Source organism: Cyanistes caeruleus, chromosome 1 (genome assembly GCF_971803275.1).
Source record: "Cyanistes caeruleus chromosome 1, bCyaCae1.hap1.1, whole genome shotgun sequence".
NCBI lineage: Eukaryota > Metazoa > Chordata > Aves > Passeriformes > Paridae > Cyanistes > Cyanistes caeruleus.
This window is the reverse complement of record NC_141701.1, coordinates 22,491,004-22,517,512: the sequence shown is the minus strand read 5'-3', so window position 1 is coordinate 22,517,512 and position 26,509 is coordinate 22,491,004. Positions and strand designations below refer to the sequence as shown.

The following is a 26,509-nucleotide window of genomic DNA, read 5'->3' as shown; positions in this document are numbered from 1 at the left end:
TTATACATGAAAAATTAGCTTTTATTAAAAATGTTTAGTAATAAGCAATGATTTTTCAAAAATTTTTTAACTTACTAAACCTAAACATACAAAGTCAGAAGCAAACAAGAAATTGCTTGGTTAAAATCTTACTGAAGGTTAACTTGTCAGTAGTTCTATTAGATTTCCTGCAAGGCTTGCTTTAAAAATATCTCATTTATTGTACTACTGGCTTTCCTTTACAGAGATGTTCATCCTCCAGTAGAGATGTGTGGTCAACAACATGGATGATTTGATTCATTTGTATAAACAAAAGAAACAAAAAATAAGTTGCATCCATCTCTGAGTACAAAACCTATTTCTCTCTACAGGATTCAGAGCTCCATATGCTGGCTGCTGAAGCCCAAGGCAGCTCTTACACTGCCTGCAGTTTGCAACATACCAGAATGGCAACATACTAATTTCATATTAATTCATTAAAATATTCTTTGGTCACAAGCATCCTGTACCTACCCAGTTTACAGTACATCCCATACTATTTTTCACCCTTTTAAGGAGCTTGTTTTATTCTCTTTATTCATGGCATTCAGATTTGTTCTCATGCATGTATGTTCCATTTCTGTGTGCATGCATGTGCACAAAGTCCAAGTTGTTTCTATGCAGACACATCAGGATAGAAAAAAAGGATGTAATTTGCCTTCTGATAGCTTTCAGATGTCAGACTGCAACAGCTCTAGTCTATTTTTTCTAGTCTAAAAATTGCCTTTTATTGGAGTCCCTCAGGATATACAGTTCATCTTTAGGGTACCACATTACTGAAGTTTTCAGAATACACAAAAAAAGAAATTTCTGATAATTTTATATTATTGGCTATTACACTGTAAAGCCACATTATTCAAACTTAAAGTCTTATTTTTGGAAAAAAGTGAAAAGTTTGAGTAAGGGAAAATCTAGCTGCTGAGGATGCAGGTAAGAGTGTCTAGACAATGACACTGCTTAAAAGGCACACCAAGAAAAGGCAAGCTAGGTTCTTCTCCTGATGGTTTAAACCTGTTTTATATTTTCTCTTATATATATAGATATGAATATATATGTGTGTATATCAACACAAATCAATGTATGCACACACACCTTTGAGTTTCTGAGAACAGAAAGTTCAAGAAGCAGAAATTACTTTAAATAAATAAGAACCATAATAATAGGGGGAAGCTGGTACTGTTATTTTTTCCTGCATTATGGTTATAATCTAATGACACAGTGATATGTTTATACAATTTTTTACTTTACATCATTTCATTGTACAAATGTGAGGCATAGGACTACCAGGTGCATTTTATCTTGCCTAAAGTAATTTTTATGGATCTTCTGTGTTCTTGAATTTTCACAAGGAGTGGTCATTGCTCTAGGAAGTATAAAGAGAGTTGATGATAAGGATGTTCTAAGAATCACAATTAAGATTTATTTGACTCTAGGGTTTACATGTCAGAGCGTGGTGTGCATGCAAACACAAAGAGAATGACAAGGACAGCAATGGCTGTATACAGCTCAAACCCAAGTACTGGTACCAGCATGGCTGTAGAATGCTGATCCTGTAAGAACCTTTCGTTTCCATTGGCATAAGCTTTGTGACATAATGCATTATTTCCAAAATCAGCACTGTTCTATCTAAATGGTCCACATATGTTGACAATTTATGTTAAGAGGTATGAGATGATCACTAACTTCCAGAAAATGTTTAATAGAAGATGCCCATACAGTAGTCACCATTAAACAGCTGAAGGCTGAGTGTAAAGATCTTTTCAGCTGTATTTTTTAAAGTATGACTATCACAGTGAAGTTATGTACATACAAGGCAACAAAAGTAAAGATTTCAAGAGAGAACACAGCAGATTGTTTGGAGAGTGGATCACATTTTCTGCTAAGTCTGAAATATTTCTCACAATGTTGTAAATTCTATCAATAGATATTCCACAACATAAACCAGACAAGAACTTGAAAAAAACTATTAAGAGCTTGGTCCTGCATTTCTGAGTCCCCAAAATCTACCAACAGAAGACTATAGGAATTTTGAATATTTAGCAATTGCAGGACAAACCCCTCAGAACACTACTAAATGTTGCTTCTTTTCTATACTTATTAAATATAAGTATTCAATTTATTTTCTTTGGTTTTTAAATTACTATCCCTTTGTATCTATAATGTGAAAACAAACAAACCTCAAAGCACTAATAATTCCCCTCTCCCCTCAAAACAGTGATTAAAAAATCCCAAATGAAACAAAAAACATATCCAGAAAGTGTAGCTGTTATTTCATTATAAAACTACGGTGCAAAATAGAGGTTTATACTGGTCAGAATTGCAACAGCAATTGGAAGTTTACACTTAAGGAGTGACTGTAAGTATTGCTTCTCCTGAATAACAAAAATTAAAACTGATTAGGCACTTGTATTCTTATTTAATGACAGCTGACTCAGTGTGCGTACAAATGACAGAAATACTCTCTCAAAGAATGCTCTGTAGTGTAACAACTGTACTACTCAACTGCAACAGTCCCTGATTCAGGAGAGCAGAAAAACACGTGCCTATTACTTACTTTAGTCCTAAATTTTACTGCTATGAACAGGCTGGATATATGTTCAAGTGCTGTCCTGAATCGGGATACTTGTTGAAGTTGGAGTTTTAAAAGATAACACAGTGGTGAGCAGCTTTTCATTATACTACCATAGCAATTTCATCTAATTTGACTCTGCTCTCCACAATATTATCCTAATACTTCCCAACAGAAAACAGGCATAAAATAAATAGGATAACCAAAGATTACTTAATAAATATGCTACTCAGTGGGAGAAAAATACATTGCAATATAAGGCTCGGTAATGTTGCACAATCAAGAAATCATTCCAGGTCCTCCAAAACACAATTCCCAATGTACAACACCAAGTTACCACTACAGACCTGAAAAAGATTGGGAAGTAACAGATTAAATTTCTATTGCATTAAACATTTGAAAATGCAAACAAGTGGTAAAGTGTTTTACTGCCTTTGCAGAACACCACATGAATGTTCTTGACTGCTGCAATTGTCACTGCTTGTGGAGGAAAATTTAACAGATTGGATTTTTAAAAACTCTCATAATCAAATTCCTTCTGACTTGAAGTTACCAGTGTCCACACTGACTCCTAGTATTATGTTTGAAAGTAAAACAAACTCAGAAATTTTGCTGCCTCCGTTTCTTTGCATCCATCGCATCTAGGATAGGTTGCCTCTTTGCAGTGTACCTCTGACGAAGCTCCTCAATTTCTCGTTCCATCATAGGGTCCAAAGCCTTTAACCTCATCTGTAATTCTTCTAAACTCAGATTCTTTAACTGCAAAACAACCAAACAAAAATCCAACAAAAAATATTAGGAACTGTTTTCAACAAAAAAATAAAATCACTGCTTTTCATAAGGCTTTACAGTTGCAAGGTTTTTACACACTTAGAGTGTATGTATACATATATATGTAACTGTTGATATAGCCAAAAGCCTTAGTGCACTCCACAGTAAATAACAGCATATGAAAGCAAACACACCACAGTACATTTAATTTAAATTAAAAAAAACCTTTGCAAACCTTACAAATAAATCACAAATAAATACAGGGCGGGAGTTTAACTCATTAGGCTGAAAAAAGCATGAATATAAATATAAATTATATCAATATAAATATAAACATAAATATAAATATATTCTCATGTATATAACTTATATTGCATAATGAAATACTTCTTATGAACCTCTTATAGAAGCTTGAAAAATAGACAGCTGCTGTAAGTAATACTCTTGACAGATATTTAGGGGTACTTTCTGATAAGAATGACAAGGCACCTGTCTTCCTTCAACAGATTGCTGTAAGAACTACTCAAAACAAGTTGCTAACAGTGTTTTAAGTAATACATTAAATAATTTCCTGAATTCATGTGGGGTTACCTTTGACCAAGTTTCTTTCCAAAAATATTTTCTCCAAATGTTTAACAGCTCATTACATTTCACCCTTTAAACGTGACTGATTATACAACATAGTAAACATAGTAAAAAACTTCACTGCCTTGCTGGCTGCTGCCAGTAAAGGTTTGAGTCTTGTCAGATACTGGGGCATGTCAGGCACTACTGCTCCACTTGACTTTGCAGTGAATGATCTGCATTTTAAACGTGTTCTTTGACTTGCCTATGTGGTTTTCTCCTGATGTATTTTAGTGCTTTTCTGCATTTCTCTCTTGTCAGAATTGCCGATATGCCAATTATTGTTCACCAGTGTGAAAAATATCAACAAATTTCAAATAGCACATACAATTTCCTCTTAGGAAAGGAATAATCTGTATTTTGTTTGCAAATATTCTGACTTGCAACAAGCACACTACCTAACTCATGGGTAAAAAACCCCACTTTTCTGAATCAACTACTGATGAATCAATACTTCATTCATGAATCTAGGGCAGGCTTCCATCAACACAGTCTGATCTGTTTTCCTGGAGAAATGTACTGCCACTTTTGATCTTTATTTTTATCAGCAATCAAGGCATATAAATTAGTGACACATACTACTACATACAGTCCAAACCCCAGCATTTTGACTTTTACTAACAAACCACACTGCACATGGTAACAAATTACTTAAAGTCATAATAAAGAGAGCAGGCATATCAGAAGTGTATAGCAGAGCATACAGAAAAGATGCATGTTTTTATGCAACATCATTTTAACTACAAGATTCCTAATGAAGAAGAGAATTAAAGCCCAGATGTCAAAATATCTTCTAGGACCAGAGACCCCAAGACCTGTATGAAATCTCAGATGTGCTCAGCAATGCTGGCCTTAGAGAATCACAGCATATGCAGAGTTGGAAGGGATCCACAAGGATCTTCCATGTCCAACTCCTGGCCCTGCACAGTACAGCCCCAAGAGTCACACCATGTGCCTGGGAACATTGTTCAAATGGTTCCTGAACTCTGTCAGGCTGATGCTGCCATCACTTCCCTGGGGAGCTGTTCCAGTGCCCAACCATCCTCTAGGTGAAGAACCTTTTCCTCATATCCAACCTAAACCTCTCTGACACAACTTCAGGCCATTCCCTCAGGTCCTGTCTCTGAGCACCAGAGAGAAGGGATCAGCGTCTGCCCCTTCCTTTTCCCCTCACAAGGAAGTTGTTGATAGCAATGAGATCTTCTTCCAGTGTCCTCCAGGCTGAACAGACCAAGTGATCGCGGATGTTTTTCATACTGCTTCCTCTCCAGACTCCTCACCATCTTGTTGCCCTCCTTTGGACACTTTGTTTGCTCTCCCCTGCTCTCTCCCAAAGACTCATCTTCTCCTTAAGAAGAAAAGAGTTGCCTCCTAAGGCATGAAATATCATCCATTTTACTGCACTCCTCCAATCTGACAAATAGAAAAAAGGATAGGGGAAAGGAATTTCTCAGTCACCAAGACTTTTGCAGAAAAAAACCTTTTCATTTTCAGCAAAAGATTAAAAGCCTGCACTATTCTATTTCATTTTTAGCCCATTGGTATATGTAACTGGCAATTGACACACTTCAGTGAAGATATTCTCTTAGAGGAGTTAAGTGTCAAATATTTTAAGTATAATGGGAAGAGATGACAGTGCCGACTCCAGAGTTTAACTGATCCCAACACAGCACAGACGAGAGGAGCAATAAACCCACGTGTGGCAGGAATACTGTATTTAGCACATGTGACAGGAATAATGCATTTGGGGCTCTGCAGACAGGCAAATGCCTAAGGTAGACACTGAATAATCTCATGTGTTTTGTGAGAACTGCCAGTGATGAAGTCCCTACCCGCTCTTGGCCAGTCTGGACAGCCACTTATTCTCTCTCAGTCACCACTTTAGACATCAGGCAGACTGCACAGAATAGACTCCAACTGATGTAATCACATAATTATTCTGCTCTGAAAAACATTTTTTCATAAATTAGCAGAGAAGAATGTGGTGGGTGAGTTTTTATTTAAATTTCAATCAGGAAACAGAGCCAGCCAAGAGAATTAACTACTCTTTAAAGATCACAGACAGCTGGGATGAATATTAAAATATAAAGAAAAATAATTTTTTAAGCCAGATAATAATCTTTCAGAATTATCTCAGACATGTCTCCCAGGAGATCCAGATAGCCAGAGTACTCATCTATATATATACATATATACATCTATATATGTCCTGAGCTGATGCTCAGGACATTTAAAGGAAGGAAGTGGCAGAAAACAGAAGAGTTAGGAAGGTCTACCTATCTAACATCAGATGAGAAAACCATTTAATCAGCCACAGCTGAATCTGGGAAATTATATGTGTGTCTGTGCACATACATGTTTCCTTGGCAAATTTAAAAATATATTTATTTGACTTCTATCTGTGCTATAGGTATTACCTCATAAACACTAAAAACATTCAATAATCCAAACACTGAATGTAACAGCAAATATATCAACTAGGATGTGTAGAAATAACACAAGGTATTTCATTACTCCTATGTAATTTATTTCCCTCCTCGATAAATATTTTGGTTCAAATTCTTAAAGCAATAGATCTCAGCCTTCATTTACCTCCCCTTGCAAACAGTTTGCAATTTAAACTGCCATAAATAATTCACCAAGTAGCTTGTAGCAGCAACTACTGGGGCTACTGGCATTTATGGGAAGGGAGAGAGGGGAACACTCAGTAGCAGAAGCTACAGGAATTCAGAAAGGCTTTAAATGATATTTCAGTAGCTTTTAAGAAGCTGTTAACTGTAACAATTAAATTGTTAAAATTATAATTAATCAGAATACCATTTGTGTGACAATAATAGATAATTTCATTTCTGCTACTCCACATAATGGACTGAATCATGTACTTTCAGAGATCATACACCCACAACCACACAAGATACAGCAATAAGTGTCAGGATGGGCCACTTCCAAGACACAGAGAGGTCTAAATGGAGTTTCTGGTGTTTTCCTTCATTGGGACCCTTTATTTCACCAGGTCATCACATGGATTTGGGAAAGCAATACTCCAAATTCCAACTTACAATGCCACACATAGACAAAGCCTTTAAGAATGAGCACACATAACAAATATTCCAGAAGAAAGATTAGGTGTACAAATATAAAACTTTTCTCCTTGAAGATGAATTTGTTAAGCTAATCACTAAAGAGAGCTACAATGTATAAGAGAGGCAAATCAAACAAGGATGTCAAACCACTGCCAGAACCAGATGACATTAAATCATTTCTTTTCAAAGTTGATGTATTCTCAAGACAGTCACACACAAAGAAGCCTTCCTCAAATTCTCTTCTTTGCTAGAGCAAGGGAGATCAACTTTGCCTATGAAGAGACCAGACAACAGTCATCCTTACAGGACAAGCTCCCAGAGCTGCAAGCTGAGTGCCAGCTGAGGCAGCTCCTGCCTCCACCTTCTCCTCTCCCTGACCCAGGGGAAAATCCTGGTGAAACACAATCTTTCAGAAAGGAGTTCCACCAACCCAAGTTTTCAGTGGCAGAAGTATCTTCCAGCAGCACCAAGCTAAGATGAGACAAATAGAATAAAAGCATAACTAACTTTCTAAGTGAACTACAATTTTCAGTAATAATCTTTGGAAAAGGCAACTTAGCCACACAATTGGGAGACCAGTAAGCCTGGAAACTTGGTACACTTTATCACAAACTTTCAGCAAATGGGACATCAATCATTTAACTCTTCCTTGCTATTTTTCAGCTTTGTAACTTTATTATAAATTACCATTTGTAACTTATTACAATTTAATTTTTTAAAATAAATTAATTAAAAATGAATTTACAAATTTATAAACTATTACAATTTCAATTTGTAATATGTTAGAGGCTTTTCCAGGAAAGGCCACATGTAGATGTTAAAAAGGAGCAGAACAGATAAGGAATTGTCAGCCAGCTTTTTTTAATGTGACTGTCCTCATAATGCTAGAATACAGTAAAAATACAAAAGTTGAGGCAGCTCCGGGCATAAAGTGTTCCAATTGCCATCAGAGCACAGGTCAGAGCTACAAGCAGTCCACAGACAGGCACACTGCCCTTGTGTGAAGGTGGCAGGAGCCACTGCTAATCAGTCCAGGGGTTTAAAATAATCCTGCAAGATCATGCAAGGTTTGTTGAATACAGTGCAAATTAGCATCACGAACAAATACATCAGAAGAGTATTTCCTGTTATAGTGGGTTGACCCTATCTGGATGCCAGGCTGAGCTGCTCTATACTCCTGCAACTGGACAGGAGAGAGAAAATATAGCAAAGATGTATGAGCTGAGATAAGGTCTGGGAGAGATCACTCACCAAGTTCTATCATGGGCCAAATAGAATTAAATCAGGGATAGTAATTAAATTCACTTATAACATAATCAGAGCAGGATAACAAGAAGTCAATCTTAAAAACACCTTCCCCCCACCCCTCCCTCCTTCCCAGCTATATCCCCTACCTCCACCCCTCCCTCCTTCTCCAGTGGAGGTAGACAGGGAATGGACATTTTGATCAGTTTATCACATTTTTTCTGCTGCTGCTCAGGGAGAGTTGTCCTTCTCCTGCTTCAGTGTGAGGTCCCTTCCATGGGAGACAGTCCTTCATAAACTTCCCCAATGTGAGTCCATCCCATGGGCATCAGTCTACACAAACTGCTGCAATGTGGGTCACTCTTCCATGTGGTGTAGGCCTTCCAGGACAGGTTGCTCCAGCATGGGTCATACACAGGATCACAAGTCCAACCAGGAAACGTGCTTCAGCATGGGCTCCTCTCTCTACAGGTCTGCAGGTCCCCACCAGGAGCCTGCTCCAGCATGAACCTCCCAAAATTCACAGATCACTTTCCAGCATTCACCTGCTCTGGTGTGAGTTTTCTCCACGAGCTGCAGGTGTATTTCTGCATCTCCATTTACCTCTATGAACTGTAGGGGCACAGTCACCTCACCAGAGGCTGCAGGGGAACCTCAGCTCCAGCACCTGGTGCTCGAACCTCCTTCCTCACTTCTTCTCCCCTGACGCTGGTGCCTGCAGAGCTGTTGTTCCCATATTCTTAAATATGTTATCACAGAGACGTTACCACCACTCCTGACTGGCTTGGCCTTGGCCAGCAGCAAGTCCAGAGCTGGCTGGCATTGGCTCTGCTGGACATGGGGGAAGCTTCTGGCAGCTTCTCACAGAAGCCACCTCGCTACCAAAACCTGGCCACACAAACCCAATACACCTATGCCAAAAACAGTCTTATTCTGGTCATTACTGGTTTCAGATGATTCGTTTTTTCACATGTCTTCAAACAGTGGCACACAAAGAACTCTTCCCTCGCATACTGATGCACTCACCTCTCAGAATCAAACTTCTGCAAGGGAAGTTTTTATTTTTTTGTATTTTGGTCTAACTGCTTGCATCCCACATGGACCAGGTTAATTTGGATCACTATTCTCATCAAACCAAAGAATAATTACTTGCAGTCGATACTACTTCCTGCAGGAGGACCCACACTGTATCATACATTTTGTTTACAATCCTCATCAAGCCATACTGATGAAAATTCCAGCCAAAAGGGGCACTTGGAAAATAGGTGTGCATTCCTGCCTACAGAACTGAGTTCTGAGCAGTAAGCTCAGAAGGAAGGAGATAAAGTACAATCAAAAATGGACTCTCAGAAGGTGTGAAGTCAAAGAGTACAACATAAATCCTGACTAGTGGCTTCCACATGTGTCCAGCACAGGACCCAGAAGGAGGGACATATATCTAAGACACTTGGTGGTGCTTGTGGTCCATGGATTTAGGTGAGTGGGTCTGGAACTCTGTAGCCACACTTGGACAGCACATGTCTGTAGCCATCCAAACTTTTCAAGGGGTGGAAGCCAAAGTTGTGGTGGATGTAGAACACTATAATCTTAAGCCATTCTGGACAGCAAGAGAGATAAATAAAATCCCAGTAACAATTATATTTTCAATAGGATAAAAGTAGATTTCATTATTAATTCCATAATGCATGAGTTATCATTGCAAACCTCCACTCTATTAAAGTAAATTATGAAATACTGCTATTAAGCTGATGCAACAAAAATAAGCAAATGTATTTTCAGGATTTAAATTGTTAAGAAAACAGATATTCAATCAAAAAGTAGTCTGTATCAAGTTTGTTGTGTTTACTTGATAAAATAAATTCTTCCTAGCAACTGCTTAAATGAATCTTACACGCAACATGCCTATTAGGGACCTTTGATTAAAAAAATGTGGGTTGTTAATACTATATTCTGAGTCATCTATTTTCCCATCTGCTAGCAATTCCTACAGTATGAATTATCAACAGAATGGCTAACAATAATTATTGCATCAATGGCAACTGCAAAAGGGGGTTGCCCATAGCACCTCCTAAGATTTAACCAGCGCATAGCTTGGATTATCTTGTGTTAGTGGTCTCAGGTAACAGAAACTTTTCTCTCCAGTTGTTCACTTCCCTCTGTTGAGTAGAGTTTTCTCTAGTGGAACAAGCTCCACTAGAGTCAGATGACTTCAAATTTATTTTTTTTCACTGGTATAAAAAGTTAAACTTAATTCAGAATACAAAAGGTACAAGCTGGGCCTTTCTGCACAATTTATGTCTACTATGAATTCACATCCAAAATCTGTGAATCTCACTACTGAAAAAATTGTCACATGCTTGTGTGCAAGGAAATACTCCCCAGCTACTGTTCAGCTGCTCCCATGCAGCAAGAGGAGAAGAACTTCTTTATATTTGCTTATACAGCAAATCCTTCTGACCCTGTCTAAGCAGTGTCAGGTGAGGATGGGCTGTCTCAGGCACCCACTGGCCACACAGCAGAGCTCTCTGACTTGCTGCCATCCCCACCCCTGCTGTCACAAGAAAACAAACTCCTATGGAGAATGGAGTGAGAGCATTTATTTCAGGGTGTCTGAAGAGCAGGAATCCTTGTTACAATGCACATTGTTATACAAATACAAGAAGGACCTAATTTAATGTGATAATATGTAGGAGAGAAGGACTGTCAACTGTTGAAAGCCAAAGTTCATTCCAAAGGACTGCAGTTACCTTAAGCATCTTGGGCGCTAAAAGAACCATATAAGAAAAAATTAGATTGACAAATTAATGTATTTTAAAAATGTTTTTCTAGGGATATAATTGTATATAACTTCTCCATCATTAATCCCTATCTTCACTAGTAGAATTCTCTCTGCTCTAACATTAAAGCTGAACATAATTTTAGCAACACAAAGCTAAATCTTAGTATCATCAATATTTTTCAGCTCTAGGAGACTTTTCTCAGCTTCATACAAAGTGACATTTCAATAGAAATCACCACTAGAAATAAAACAGAGTTCTCTGTAGCATTAGTTCATACTATCATTTGCATGCTTTTCTGAATAGTGCCCAGCACTCTTCTTTGAGTACATTAAATACTGCCAGTACTAAAATTCAAAAATCATGAGCTGAGTAATTTACCTTCATTAAATTGCCCTTAAAATTAGATCCCTAAAATAGGATGTTTTTAGGAGAAGGAAAAGTGTCTTTTTATTTTTCTTTTCATTTCTAAATCATCACGAGGCAGCTAAAATCTAAATATTTCTACAATTAAAAAGTCTAAAAAGCTCCAGGGGAAAAAAATCTAGTAGTCAAAACTTTAATGAACACTCCTGATCACTGGAACTGAAATCTAAGGAAAAGTACAGCTTATCATGAACAACAGTATAAAATCAGCAACAAAGTCAACTTTTGCCTATTGCAATTTTACCCAGCTCCTGCCAAAACAGAAAGGCAGTGTGCATTGATGCTTTATCATATCCTACGCATTTCAAATATAGTTTACATTGGTTCTACCTACTATAACATCTGGTGTTCTCGTAGCTATTAGGCATATAGTTTTCAGTAAAACAAACAAAGCACCATGAAAGAGCTTGAACATAGGGAAATAAACTGAAGCAATGTATCTCAAAAACTCTGCAGCTTGTAAACTTCCATTAATAAGTACCTTCAAGATCAAATCCTTAGTATCTCATAGAAAAGTGTAAAAAATTAATTTAAGTGCACAGAAGGAAAAAGTCCTGCCATTCTCTCTTTTCTGTCATTTATACAAGGTATATTGTTACACTACATGCTAGGGTCTACTGAAGCATGACACTTTAATTTGTTATCACCTTCTCTTTAGAATTTCATCATCCAGCACAGACATTTAAAAAATTACTTTTAGAGCATCACAGGCAAAAATTCACAGTTTGAATTCCTTAGAGAAAATCTTGGTGCCTTTTTATATCCTGTGACTTTCTATACCAGGAATCTCAAGCTTAATTGTACAGTTTATCTTGAAGAATACTATAAATGTTTATGGAAGCTCCCAACAGAGTAAATAGGCTAAAGATTAGGAAAAACACTCCATCTGGATACTCACCATACTGTTTAAACTTCATTGCAAATATATCCACACAGTGCTGATGGCAAAGTAGCTACTACATCTGATCTAAAAATATGTAAGATTTCCCCCCAGCCCCTTCTGCTTTTGGAGGAGAGAAAAAAAAAAAGCATGGGAAGAAAAAACAAACAAAATGACCATCCTTCCAAGCAAAGATATAAAGGTTTAAAAGGAAAAGGAATTCTTTAGCTAAAGCTCTTAATGTTTCAAGTAAGTAGCATCAACAAGTCAGCATTTTATCTTTATTAATCTATAGCTCTCCAGGGCAAGTGCTTCTGAATTATCCTCCATACTCAGCTCAGCTATCAGCAGCTGTCTTACAGTATCCCTGAATTCACTGTATCATGTTTCAGCTACTGCAGCTGTCATTCAGCTACATAAACCCAAATGTTACCCTCATATCAAAAAGTTTTTGCAAGGCAAACCACTGCCTCCCTGACGTCTGATTCTTCTATGAAAAGAGAATTTTAAAAATATTCAGAAAATAAGTATTTTATTATTGTAAAATTCTACTAATCTACATATAAATGTAAGATGTATTAAGAATAAAGATATAAGCTATTAGGGATGAGAAACATTTTAAGAAACTCCTTTGGTTAAGACACCAAAACATTGTAAAGATAAGTTAAAAAATGAAAGATGCTCCTAGTTTTGCTAAAGTATTTTGTAAATGCAAAAATATAGTCAAAAGTAAAGACATAAGTAACTTGAAATAGAAGCCCTGAGGTTAAAAAAGCTGTATTAAAATCTAAAAATTCATTGAAAACATAAAGATGTATTTTAAGGCTATTTTTCCTCAACAGTTCATTTAAGATTATTTTTAAAATAGAAAGAAAAATGGAAACTCATTTAATAGTGAGTTTTGATGCATAGTGTATGTACAGCAATAACCCTCAGATTGAGATAAGCATTTAACCTGAAGAGCAATGCAAGAGGCTAAAAGAATTTTAACATCAAGCCTCAGTGTCCTACTCAAGGATCAAGGGATTTACAAGTAAATCCCAATCTTCTGAGAAGCAGAAAAGGTTGATACTCAAAACTAAACCAACAAAACTAAATATCCCTAACAGGAAGTCTGTTGGAAGAGACAACCCCCAAACCCAAAATGTACATGCAAATTTGTATCTTGTTTGTGGGGAAACCTTGACTTAGTTATATTCTTTATAAGGAAGAAAATTCAGATTAGTTTAAAACAGTCAATTCAGTAAGGACCTAGGAAAATAACACATTATTTTTAATAAATGGAAAAATGATAGACATACTGTTTGCTGGGGTTTTCATGCAGAAAGCTTTCTGGAAGTCACATACAAGAGAGGATGGGTTTCAACCACTACTGATGTAAGATGGACAAAAAAAATCCTGTAGTCCAAAAACTCATGGCAATTTATGAGCAAAATATGCCAGGTTTATTAATCACTGAGAGAAGGAAGAAAATACAGCAAAAAACTCCCAAGAAAACTGATATATCAGTTGAAGGAGGCCTGCAAAACATCAGAAATTGTGGAATCTGAACTTGCAGCAACTCAATAAAGACTGGGCTAAGCAGAAAGATTTAACTGAGCCATTAATCGTAGCAGGGAGGAGAACCCTGCCTCAGGAAGGCCTGCAGGTTACCACCTTGGGAGAGGGACTGGGGGAGGATGACAGCCCAGCACAGTCGAGCTTGCTTAAGCACCAACACACAGCCCACAGATGCTACACATAGGGACTGACTGCAGTGAACCATGAGGGGACAATCAATCCCCCAGCCTGTAGCATCTTTACCAGACAGCACCAAGTTTTCTTTTTTGTACAACTTTAAACATCAAAGAGAAGTGCTGTTGCCTTTTAAAGAATGTGTCTCAGTTCACAGTTCCTCAAAACTTCATTATTCCTTCTGCAAACATTTTCCAGGAATCCTTTTTCCCCTGCCAGAACTGCTTGACAACTATTTAGTTTGATGTGGTTCACACTTTTCCTAAATGATGTGGGTGCTCAATAGCAGCACCCTGGCCCATGGTATCCCCAGAAGGGGAAGGGTACTGTTCCATTCCTGCATGGCATCCAGGAGCTCACTAGCTGGAGATTTCATTTGCTGATGGAAGTTTTAATGAAAATGGATACAAATTGTTTAGGAAATGCTTACTGTGCTCAAGAATTGAGCAGATTTTTAAAAATCTCTTTACACCAAAACGATAATTTATTAACTGTTCCTAATGCTGCCTTCTCTTAAGGTCCTATCTATAAATCATATCAATCAGGGACTACAGAGTTTCAGCTGGTTCATTAAAGTGAATTTAATTTTTCTTTTGCCCCACATTTGGAAAACACATCATAAATAAACACTCTCAAATAATATTTAATGAACCTGGTGAATCCAGTGTATGATGGGCTAAATCTAGTGGACATCTACTGGTTTCCTTTTAATCCAGACTAAATTAAATCTAAAGTAAGTGAACAAATACAGAAAGGGATAATCTATAAATTACACCACTCAGCTAGCAGCTTTTAAATAATATATAGTTATCTCTTCTTTTACAAACATGCAGTAGATGACTCTACTGCAAATAATATACTAAAAAATACCCTGAAAATACAATCAAGATAATAACTGATAATCTGCCATGTCAAAACACATTAATCAAGAGTTCCACGTACCAACATACAACTAAGAGCAACACTAAATTAAAAAGAATAGACCACTCATCTCAATGAACAAGAACTCCAGGTAATCTAGACACCGAACAGTACACTGAACCATAATCTAAACCTAGTCTCTAAAACACAATCCACCTTGTGAGAAGTGTGATGCACACTTTGTATGAAGTTAGAAACTACACTTATTCATTAAGATTCAATGATTCAGTGGCATATTCACTTACTGCCAAAATCATGTGCCAAAGAAATATTTTATTATCAAACATTTTGTCTATGACTCAAATATCAGTGCAATCAAGCCAGCTATTAGCACACTTCTTTCTTACCTTCACAGAAATATCTCCTAAGAAGGTCCTCAGTATTTATTTATTTGCTGTCTCACAGAGAACAGAGAAACACTAGTTTATTTAATTAGGTTTTTCAGGTCATATTCTGCAGATAATAGTTTTGATTCACTACTCAAGGCAAACAGGTACTGTACAAGTTTCTGTGCTAATGCCATTCCTAAATCCCCGTTCAAATTTAGAGTGCTCAGTATTCCCCTTCTGCACCTCTGGAGTGAATGATGACAATGACATAGTCCAAACTCAGGAATGGTATGAGCTCTGCAAACTCTTATGATGTGAACCAAAGTCTCAGTAGAATCTTTCTGGCTGGTTTCTCTCTGCTGGTTTTTCAATCCATCTCTTGAATGATTATCTAGGGTTCAATTAAGGCTCAGTTTTCTAGACTTAAAAAGCCATAAAGAACAAGAAAATCATTATAAAATCTTATCCATTGCATAGAACATCAACAATGAAAAGATTACATACACTGTACTTGAACATTGGTAATGTTTATGTGCAGAACACTGGTAGTCTTCTAGTGTCTGTAGCTTCTAGCCTGGATCACTCTCAAGGAAAACTGTTGGGAATTCAATTCAGGTTTTAGAATTGATTTTGTGTTTACAGTTTGGAAACTGATGTAGAACCAAAGGCATCACCTATATTATTTCCAAACTTAACTATCAGGGCCAGAAATAATGTGAACTCCTGCCCAGCACATTCCTAGACCACAAAAAAAGCGTAAGAAAAATGTGATCTAGATAAATGCCTTCCTCCAATGCAAGGTGTCAGTACTCAAAATCCATCCTCAATGCAGTCAGCTGCTGTACAGTTCCACGGCTCAGCTTTAAATAAAATTATGCTTCACAACTGCATTTTCAGAAATAATTGAAAGCCAAAAAAATAAATGAATTTCAGTTAGCAGTGTCTTGTAAAAGCAGTTCAGAAGCTTTGACTATTTTCATAGCAGTGCCTTTCCAAGGTAAAGATGAAAAGACAAACATTGAGGTTATTAAATGCCCTCACAATTTAGAGTACATCGCTGGGGTTTCTGCTTACAGAACACGTATTCCTCAGTTTGAATGGTATCTTGCATTCAAAGATGCAACACTGAAGAGAGACAAAGTACAGATTCATAGGGCTAGTCATGTATTAATTGTCATTGTTCAGTTTGTAAGAATAAAAAGCTGGTGAGTAACTCCCTTATCACTGACAGATCTGATGGAATATACATGAGTTTAAACAGATGCAGGAAACATAGATTTAGTGTCAAAAGACTGCATATCTGTTCTGGACTTTAAATATTAATTTAACAACGCACGTGGGTTGCTTCTTGATCCAGTTATTGCACATGTCGGGACATGAGCACTAGGATTTACTGTCAAAAAAACATTGCTCTCAGAAAGACATGAAAATATCTGCATAAATTCTGGAATTGATGCAAAAGGAATTCACCTTACGTGGCAGAAGGATGCAGGAATGGGAAGGGGAGGAATCATGCGTAAGTATCTTTATAACTTCTACATCCCATCCAAAGCAGAAAACAACACTACCTCAGTTAGTTTAAAACCTGGCATTAACATACAGCGGCAAATCCTAAGAACCTCAAAATGTAATTACTTAAAGAATCCCCAGTATTAGTATCATCTCCCCTTGTCACCCAAAGAGAGAGATGTGTTTTTATTTGGAACTCAAATGATTTCCTGGGTAGATTCTACTGGTGACAGAGAAGTCACTTTTGGCATTAAGCCACCATCTTCTGAAAAGCTGCCACAGTTTTGAATACAAACTGCCTTGCTGAACTATACCACATATTGAGTAGTGGACCCACCACCCAATTCCTTTTTCCTTGAAGAAACAAAATGGCAGCTCAGGTCTGATGGAGGAAAAACTAGTTTTTCTGCTTAATGTCTTTGAGACTTGCATTCTTACAGTCTGAAATCAGACTGCAATCCAAGTCTTGGTATGTCCCATCATCCTATCACCCCAGAAATTATGTCAGTAATTTAAAAATCCTATAGACATGAATAAAGGAATGTCTTGTTTTTTTTGACACCACTGGAAAGGTAGGGTTTCCATTATAATAGTCCTAACTTCATCTCACACACACCTATATGCACAAAGTTGAAAATACAAATACTGTATAAACTATGAGAATTCACAATGCTGTAAAATCAAATACATTAGAGAAAATTTTAAAAAATTGTTTTGTCACAGTGAATGTCAAATTCACCAAAGGCTCCATTAAAAGACACAAAATGCAAATAATGACCTCACAGTATTTTAAAATCAAAAGCATAGGAAGAGATATTTTAAAGTAGCAACATTATCATGTTGCATACAAAAAAAATTGTTGAACTGGTCCATCAGTTAATTTTGTAAAAGAAGTAACTTTGCTTCCATTTTCATTACTGATTCTGACTTTATACTCCATTTGCAGAAGTTTTAGATTCTTGCCTGTTTCAATCTCAAACCACATTCATATTTCCTCCATCAGTATCTATTATTGATTTAAATATAATCTAAGAGAAATACATTATTCTGTTGATTTTTGCCATTAATATCTCCAAATATCTTCCATTCTGGGAGTTCCTATTTATGTTATTTGATGGTCTGTATTGCACAAGGAATCCCAGTAATTATTAACTAAATGCCTACTAATCTGGTTGGTGATGATGTTGTTAGAATGCCAGTCACGATTACCAGATCCTGGCCATTAGAATAATAATAGCAAAGGAGTATTTTCAGCAATTTAACAGTTTCTCTTACTTCAACAAATGTATTCTATTTATACTTCCCTAAGTAGAATCATAGTGCATAATAAGTTGCCTAGAAGCAGAAACATTGCAAAACTGTAAGGTAAATTAATTAATCACATTAATTTGCTTTATAAAGCTGAAAACATTTCACGTCTTTCTCAACAATATAATATCATACAGCAGTTTGAAAGCCACATGATTTGAAAATTAACAAATTTGTTATTTAATGTTGCCATAATAACCACAGAAAATTGTGTAAGAAAATACCAAGCAATAACGGATGAAATGCCATAGAAACAGATAAGAATAGAACAAGTTGTGTCAGCTCTAGCCTTAAGGAAAATTTTAGGCACAGAAAAGCTCATGGACAGAATTATGAAAAGGTGGAGAAACAGAAAAGGGCAGTTAGCATTGGAAAATGAAAAAAAGTAGTTGTATGGCATAGTGCCAGCATCCTCCAACAGATTACATGCAGATTAGTTGAAACATCTAAGAAAACTAAAGCACATTAGATAAAAATTTAGCACAGATTATGATAGAAACTTGTTTTACTTTGGGGTTTTTTTAGTCTTCTGCTTAAAACAATACTGCTGTGGTATTGCATGATATAAATAGCCAAAAGCCCTCAAAACCTGAATACAGTAATAGCTAAATTGCTGCCAGTTTTACATGGTTTTTAAAAATTCCCTCCAGCAGAAGGAACTAACAATTGACTTAGGAAGTTACGAAGGAATTCAAATGTAGGATCTATTTTCCTGTAGGTCAACCCACTACTGCACTGTATAATGAATGTAAACATGAGATTATATCATTTCACCTCTGCTCCTCACCTTTCCAATGACCTTTTAGAGAAAACATCCTGGAGCCTGAATTTTGTTTAACATGGAAGTCATACAGGCTAGATATTATGACGTTCCTACCTATGGGCAAAACATCTTTAATGCATTTATTTCTCCTAAAATAAAACTGTTATACAGATATCTCTGTATCACAGCTAGAGTCAAAAAACAAAGCAGTCAAATGCAAAGTTTTGTGTACAGTAGAAGAAACAATGCATTTACAGCTCTTTGTTGGAAGAATTAACAAAGCCAAAATCAAACCTCATTCTAGTGAAATTCCATTTTGGATGTTATCCACTGTCTTGTATTGGGAGCATAATCAAGGAAAACCATTTTCTTATTATATCCTTCTTGTTTCAAAGAAGGACAAAAAGCAGATGGCATCAAAATGGAGCTCAAAGATGGTGTATTTAGATTTGATAAAGCAAACATCTGGAAGTTATTATATAAGGAAGGGAATTGTTGCATATAATGTTCAGGTGAGATGCAATTTAATGAAAGAAAAGAATCTTGGGAGCAGCATAAAAAAGGCCAGAGTCTAAAGAAGAAGCTTCATTCTACACCAAATCTGATCAAACAACAAGAGATAGCCAAAAGGGCCAGTCCTGCTATGTGAAACCCTCAGGCTTCCTTATATGACAATCTACCAATTCTGCAAGTGTAGGGTGGGTGAGCTGGGAGAGCGAGGAGGACAAGGGGGTATTGGACATTTTTTGAGCACAACAAACTGACTCAGCTTGACTGATACATGGAAATAACAGAAATGAGCCAGTGTCCCCTTCTGCCATGCCTCAATCTTTTCATAGCTTCCATCTCCTGGGTACACCACACCACCCATCTGTCCCTGGCTCTAAGCTACTGAGGCCATAATCAAACTTTCAGCACAGCAAAGACAACAGCTGGGCTATGTCTAAAGACAAAGACAACCATGGGCTCCAGGTTACAACCCATCCTCCAGCATAGGTGTCAATCTGGAGTCCCCTTCTCAACAGGCAAATTAGTAGTAGTAGTATTGAAACTTGGAGCAAATTAACTTCCTTTGAAACCTCCAAACTTCGCCAAACTGGGACAATATGACTCAAAAGTTATCAGGATAAACAGCACCATAATGTATGTCTCATTTCCTCAAGAAACTGATGAAAAATAATATACAGCTAGATAGCACAGAAATAATCTTTGTACAGGGTGAATAAAAAATTGAAACACCAGCACGATTAAATATTAGTAGAAAGTACATAGTAAGACTAAGTATCCCATTTTGGATAAGTATAGGTTGGGGGGGAAGATTACAAATTTCTGTGAAAGATGACTGTGCTTTTATGACAACATGAATAAAATTTATTTTATACATTACAACTTCTAAATCATATAAAGTATTTCCCCCGAAGCTCTGGAACAGGATTAATAGTTTCCTCAAATTCAGTCTGTGTGCAAAACTGTAAACAAGTAATTTAAATACAGGAGTGGGGGATTCTGCAGGGCTGGGGTCAACCAACACAGCAGCTTTTCTCTTTCTGGTATTCACAGCACCATACAAGAAACCCAGAGATGGTGTATCTTCAGCACATTTTAGGATTCATGTGTATTTGACAGCAAAATGACAATACCAATACCTATACCAGAAAATGGCACTGAATCTGAAAACCTAACAAGTGAAAACGGAATACCAGCGAGCAAAGCTTTTGTACCAGTTATTTCTTGTAGACTTAGAAAGTGAAATTGTAAACTTTTTTCTTACTTCACAATATTTTTTCAATGCCAAATGCCTATAGTAAATCTTGTGTTACAATCAGTGGACCACACAATAAACGCTTTTGAAAATCCTTTTTATAATGTCATCTTACAATGTAACCTATTGCACTAGTTTCTTATATTCTTATATTTCTTCCCTGTTCCAATAGAACAAGAGTCTAGTATCATATTAATTTATTGTCTATATAAATTTCATCTTCTCACAGTTGTAAGAAGAATATGAATAAGGCCCAATTGTGGATGTAGATGGGGACCAGCACTTCAAGTGCTGAAGTTATACAACAATGAAGTTCAAAAAGCACAACCTAACTTACCAATTGTACTTCCAAAAAGCCCTCACACCTTTGAAGAGGAAGAAATACCATCTTTGGAATAAAAGCTTCAGGTGTCATCGATTTGAATCTTTATGTTACTTCAGCATTACTACTGAAGTTCTGACTTGTTCAACTAACTGCTCAGGCAGCCCTGGTTTAATTTGGAAGCATTCAAAATCTTGTCTCAGAAAAGCTTCCAGCAACTTGGCATCACATCTTCTCACCACTGTGCAAAAGCATTGCTTATCAAAACCACAATAAATTTAAAAGCAGTATACAAATAGCAGAGTCCACAACTGTTGTGACAGCACTGATGAAAATGTGACAACAATCCTAAAACTTAAAAAAAATGTTTTAATTAAAATGTTTCAGTTAAGCAATTTTTTTTACTTTTTACCATAGATTTTGATTATCATTAAAAACAACACAACTAATTAAAATAAAAGTTTAAGTAACATTCATAATTTCATTAGAAGATATTTCACCAGAAAGTGAATGTTTACTAGTAAATTCTCTGTCCAGTGACTTGAAAGGCATCTGTGGACCTCTGGAATATAAAAAACACGGGGAAAGAAATCTGCTGGTATTGCAAAGTAAGTTACCACACAGCCTACTAAAACTCTCCAAATACTGAGATTCTACAGCACCGCAAGAAAAACCTACCTTACCCCTGAAATAATTGATACTATTTAGTGATGAGGACTACACCATGTCATCCAGTTTTACTTCATATTATCCAATATGTAATGCTGAAGTCAAAAGGTATTACTAAAATGACTAGCTGCAATTGATTATTCCCAACCTGAACTGGAAACCAAAGGCAGCAGGGCAAGGGAAGTTTTCACTCACTGTCACCCAGAGCAATACATGATCCAGGACCACACAATGAGTTATCACAGTATTTATCATGTAAGGCAGATGGCAAAGCAAAGTTTGAAGTGCAACCCAATTGTATTTAGATTCTCTTCATCACATCCTCATGACATTCGTGCTAATTTAAAGGATTCAACTAATTCCAGGTGGCTGCTTTGAAAATTTAGAAAATAGAACAAGTCTTACATGGCTACTGTTAGTGACAAAGCTCTGACTGAACAAGGCTCAGTTTAACCTTTAAATATGTATAATCTAAAAGTAAGATATCACTTCTTAACATAAGCCTCCCACAGACTAAAATTAAAAGCCTTCCTATACTTTAAATGTGAAATTGCCTGGTATAACCACTGTAGAAGGAAGAAATAGAAAGGAAATTTTGGTACAGAACAGTCAACAGGAAATTCTCCATTAATGATTCCTATAGATAAGAACTTGGAAAGCACCAGTGTCAGCATGAGCTTGAAAATTACCAAAACCAGTCTTAAGACATTTAACAAACTCCTGGAATGGCTCCTGTAGATTTCCCTAAACTGATACAAAGTTTTGCTGTCTTTACAGGAAAATTCTATCTCTTGCCTGCTTTACAGGTAGACATGGCTGCTATTAAGAAAAGTAAAATTTTAAGAAAAGTAAAATAATTTTAATAATTAATAATAAGTAAAATAATTTTTACTCTGTACTTGCATCCTCAGAAAGTAACAGAAATCAACATATGCTTTTTTAGGTACAAATGTAGCAAACAGTCAATAACAACCACCATAGCAAGGAGAAAAACTCAAAGAATACATCAAGCATACAAGACATTACTCATAAATAAAAAAAGATACTCCATGCTCATGAATGCATCAAACACAACAACTCTGCTTAAATTTCATGAAAGGTTAGTTGTGATCATGGACTTTCTGGCAACAGGTACCATGTGTTTAGGTGTGTATAAGACAAAACAAAGCATGAAGTTTGATGGCATAATCAGACAACAAAACAAAACTACTCCTAAAAAAACATCTTACGGATAAGACAGGCAAGCTTCCACTTAAATACCTGACACTTACTCAATTATCAACCACATGCATACAGACAAAGTTCTTGGAAGCTTTAACTTTTTTTTAAAAAAAAGAATAAAATATTCCAGCCATTTCCTATTTTATCAAGCACAAATATGTTCTCATTTAACTTCAAAAATGGAATGTGTCTTATTTTAATCTTTCACCTTTGTTCAGTTGAAGAAACTAGTACTGTTGATAACAGGAGACAAACCAGATCTTACTTAAATTATACTATATGTTTGTATCTGCTCAGGAACACTGCATTCCAGATTGATAGCTACTTGGGGCTTTCTTGGGAGTGATGGTGTTTGTTTTTCTTTATTTTTTTTTTGTTTGCTTCCTTTGGGGTGTTTTTAATGTTTTCAAAGCAGTCAATCCTGCAAAAGCAGTTGGCAGGATCACCAGACTCCTGACGCAGTAGGTTTATTCATCAGGCACTCCTTTTGATTTTTAGCTGAAAAACTCTAGTTTTCAGTCCACAAATCATGGTTTGGGAATAAGGGATTCCCATGGCTCTGACACCAACGCCCGCATTTGCAAAAGGGACTGCATATTCCCAGTTCCAGCCCCTGCCAGTGCCCCGCTGGATGCCAGCACAGCACTTGTGAGCATCACCTCCCTCTGCCCCGGGCTGCAGCTGCAGGTACCACCCAGCACAGCAGCTCCAGCACGTGCTGCGGGTCACACCAGTGCCACACAGCATTCCACCACCTTTGCTTGCTTTTTGGACAATTCACACCTTAGACCACTTGCTTTATTTTCCAAATTAACTGAAGGATTATCATGTAGTAAGAACGCAGTGCAATTGTTTGGCAGCAGGCTCCAAGAAATGAATGCTTTTGTGGATCCAAGGTTGTCAGGACAGACTGCAAAAATAATGAACTCATTTACAGTAGAAAATAAGATTAAGAAACAAAAATACAGAAAATAGGAAACAGGATTTCTTATGTAGCTGTAAGCTTGGAGAATGCAAATCCATGAAAAGAAATAAGGGTATCTTTACAAACATAAGCAGCAATCTGACATGAAAATAATGCCAAATATCAATCACATTTCCATAGCTACAACTAAACCAGCCCAGCAGCACCATGGTACTCCTTCCTCATCTGAAAATTTAACAAGCCTAAGTTCTAGAAGAGATAATGGAATTCAAAAGAAGATTAAGAATTATCCCCTCATGATGGTCATTTGTCATAGTTTCCAGGCTTGCTGAAATTCTGGTCCTACCTCTAAAGAAAAACAAATGGCAAAAGGAATTGTCCAGCTATTCTGTGTAAGCATTTTGAATTTCCTCCCTCAGGAAACAAAGCATAAGCGTGAAGCTCAGCTTCTGGTGACCGCATTTATATATGGCTGGCTTCTCTTCTAAGACACTTCAGTTCCCAGTCACTTTTAAACAGAGTGAAGATATAGATATTCTCACTGAAAAGCATTTCTAAATACACTGTAGTCTGAAGAAAACATGGAACAATCAATCTAGTTCTTTTAATTTTAACTGCATAGTGATATTCAAAATAGCAAAGTACAGATATTCCTTGTTTCACCTGAATTCAGTGAAGTAATCCAGTAATTCGGTATTCCAAATTATGGTATTTAGAGCATGAATCTTATTTTCTTTTAAAAAAAAACAAACCACTAAAACATAACAACAACAACAGGAAAGAAAAAACAACCCACCCCCCAAATAACTAAACCAAAACAACTACAAAAAACTCAATCCTCAAAAGAAAAACTGAACTCCCCATAACCTCCGTACAAAATCCCCCAGCGCCAAAAACCTATCACTTTTGTAAGAATTAGCCTAAATATTTTGTACCCCTGTAGCTTTGGACTATTTTAATTTTTGTAGGACAAATCTAAGGGACTTCATTTGCATATAGGAAACTGAAGCAATACACTTTATTTCTTTTCAACTCATCCCAAAAATATACATGGTATGAAATAAAAAAAGAATGCCAACCTTGTGAGATGGAAGACCACAGAAGTCTCCATGGTTAAACCAACTTCCATGGACCCTGTCCTGGACTGGTCAGATCTATATTTGAAATCCACTCCAGCCCCATACTGGGAGATCCACAGGGGCCTCAGGGGAGGTCAGAGGTGCAGAAGCAATGAGTATCATCATGAATTTTGCCTCCATTAGGTTTGATTACTGTGTACAGTGGAGGAAATTTGCCATCGCTGTACTACACTAAGTATTTACAGAGCAAGAAACTCAACTCACTAGTACAAAACTAGCCCATTCCCTTTCAGGTATTATTTGTGATACTTTGAACCAGTTGCTCTCTACCATGGCTGTCAGTGGAAGTTCACCCTAGTAACAGACTACCTCATAGGCTCTCCTACTATGCCTTTTTTCTTTTTTAAATCTCTGCCATAAAATTATTCATCATATATATTTTATTTCCATTCAAATTCAACACTAGGCATGGGAATCTACTTCTACGCTACAGGTACTTTAGCAAAAATATTTGAGCAGTTTAATTTAAAAGCCATGGACAGCAACCTAAAGGAATTTTTGACCATGCAAAATGTTTTATAAATAGTTCCATGTGCGCTGTTCTTCTGGAGTCTCACTAGAGACGAATAACGACCTTGTATTTCATTCTCATTTACTCTGAATTAGCCAAACCTTCTGGTTTTAATTACAAACTTAATACACCTGGCATGGTCTAATTACAGAAAACAAAACATCATTTAAACAAAGGGTGACCTTGAACTTAGCCTATCAAAATAATGGTTAACTTTAAGTTTTCGGTTTTTAATGAACTGCCAAGACATGCAATAGCAATTTTCCAAATGTGATCATATGCCTTCAGAGAAACAGACTTACTGCATTAGGAAACATCTGTACACACCCTTTAAGGCTTTCTTCATTATTAATGCAAATCCCTCTTAGATTTCAATAGTGCTATAAACAGTTCTATAGGTAAATACCAAGTCCGCACTACTGATGTGTTTAATGTGTTAGACTACACCAGATCTAGATTTGTAAAGCAGCTTGTTGAAACTGACACAATTACTTTTAGTGATTTTGTATGAGTATTGCAACTACAAACAAAGGGAACACAAAGCTATAGTCATGACAAAATGTGGCAAAAGAGGCAACAAAGGGTTGTAATACCAGAAACTTAATTAAATACTTTGGGTATTCTACTGCTGCAATGTGGTTACTTATCTGCTTGAAAATGAATATTTGCTTTAATTCTTTCTTCAGTTGTGTTGAAGAGTTTCAGTGACAGATTGGTTTTAGAAGAATATTTCAATATAATAATGAATGGTCTTCACACATCTGATAACTGTTTTTAATCCTACTTGTGATAAGAAGAATATTTATTAAAGAATCTGGGATTTAAAGTCAACAGAATGTGATGCCTACACAAAATTCAGTCAGGTCTAAAATTCCTGTCATATAACCATATTATGTATCATTTTATATTGATTGTTGTTACAGCCCTAGAGCTTCCCACCTAAGCATGTCAGAACAGCAGATGCAAAGTGCATTTGAGGTAAATTGAATAACAATATTAAGGA

At 36.5% G+C, this 26,509-nt stretch overlaps 1 protein-coding gene across 1 annotated transcript in view; it reads right to left on the bottom strand.

Annotated features, from left to right (window-relative positions):
* The window catches only part of STK3 (serine/threonine kinase 3), a 128,256-nt gene continuing 101,747 nt past the window's right edge, over positions 1-26,509 (bottom strand). Inside the window, exon 11 of the mRNA XM_086881707.1 lies at positions 1-3,346. Within this exon, the coding sequence (XP_086737833.1) occupies positions 3,188-3,346 (159 nt within the window). The 3' untranslated portion in view covers positions 1-3,187. The remainder of the gene's footprint in view (positions 3,347-26,509) is intronic.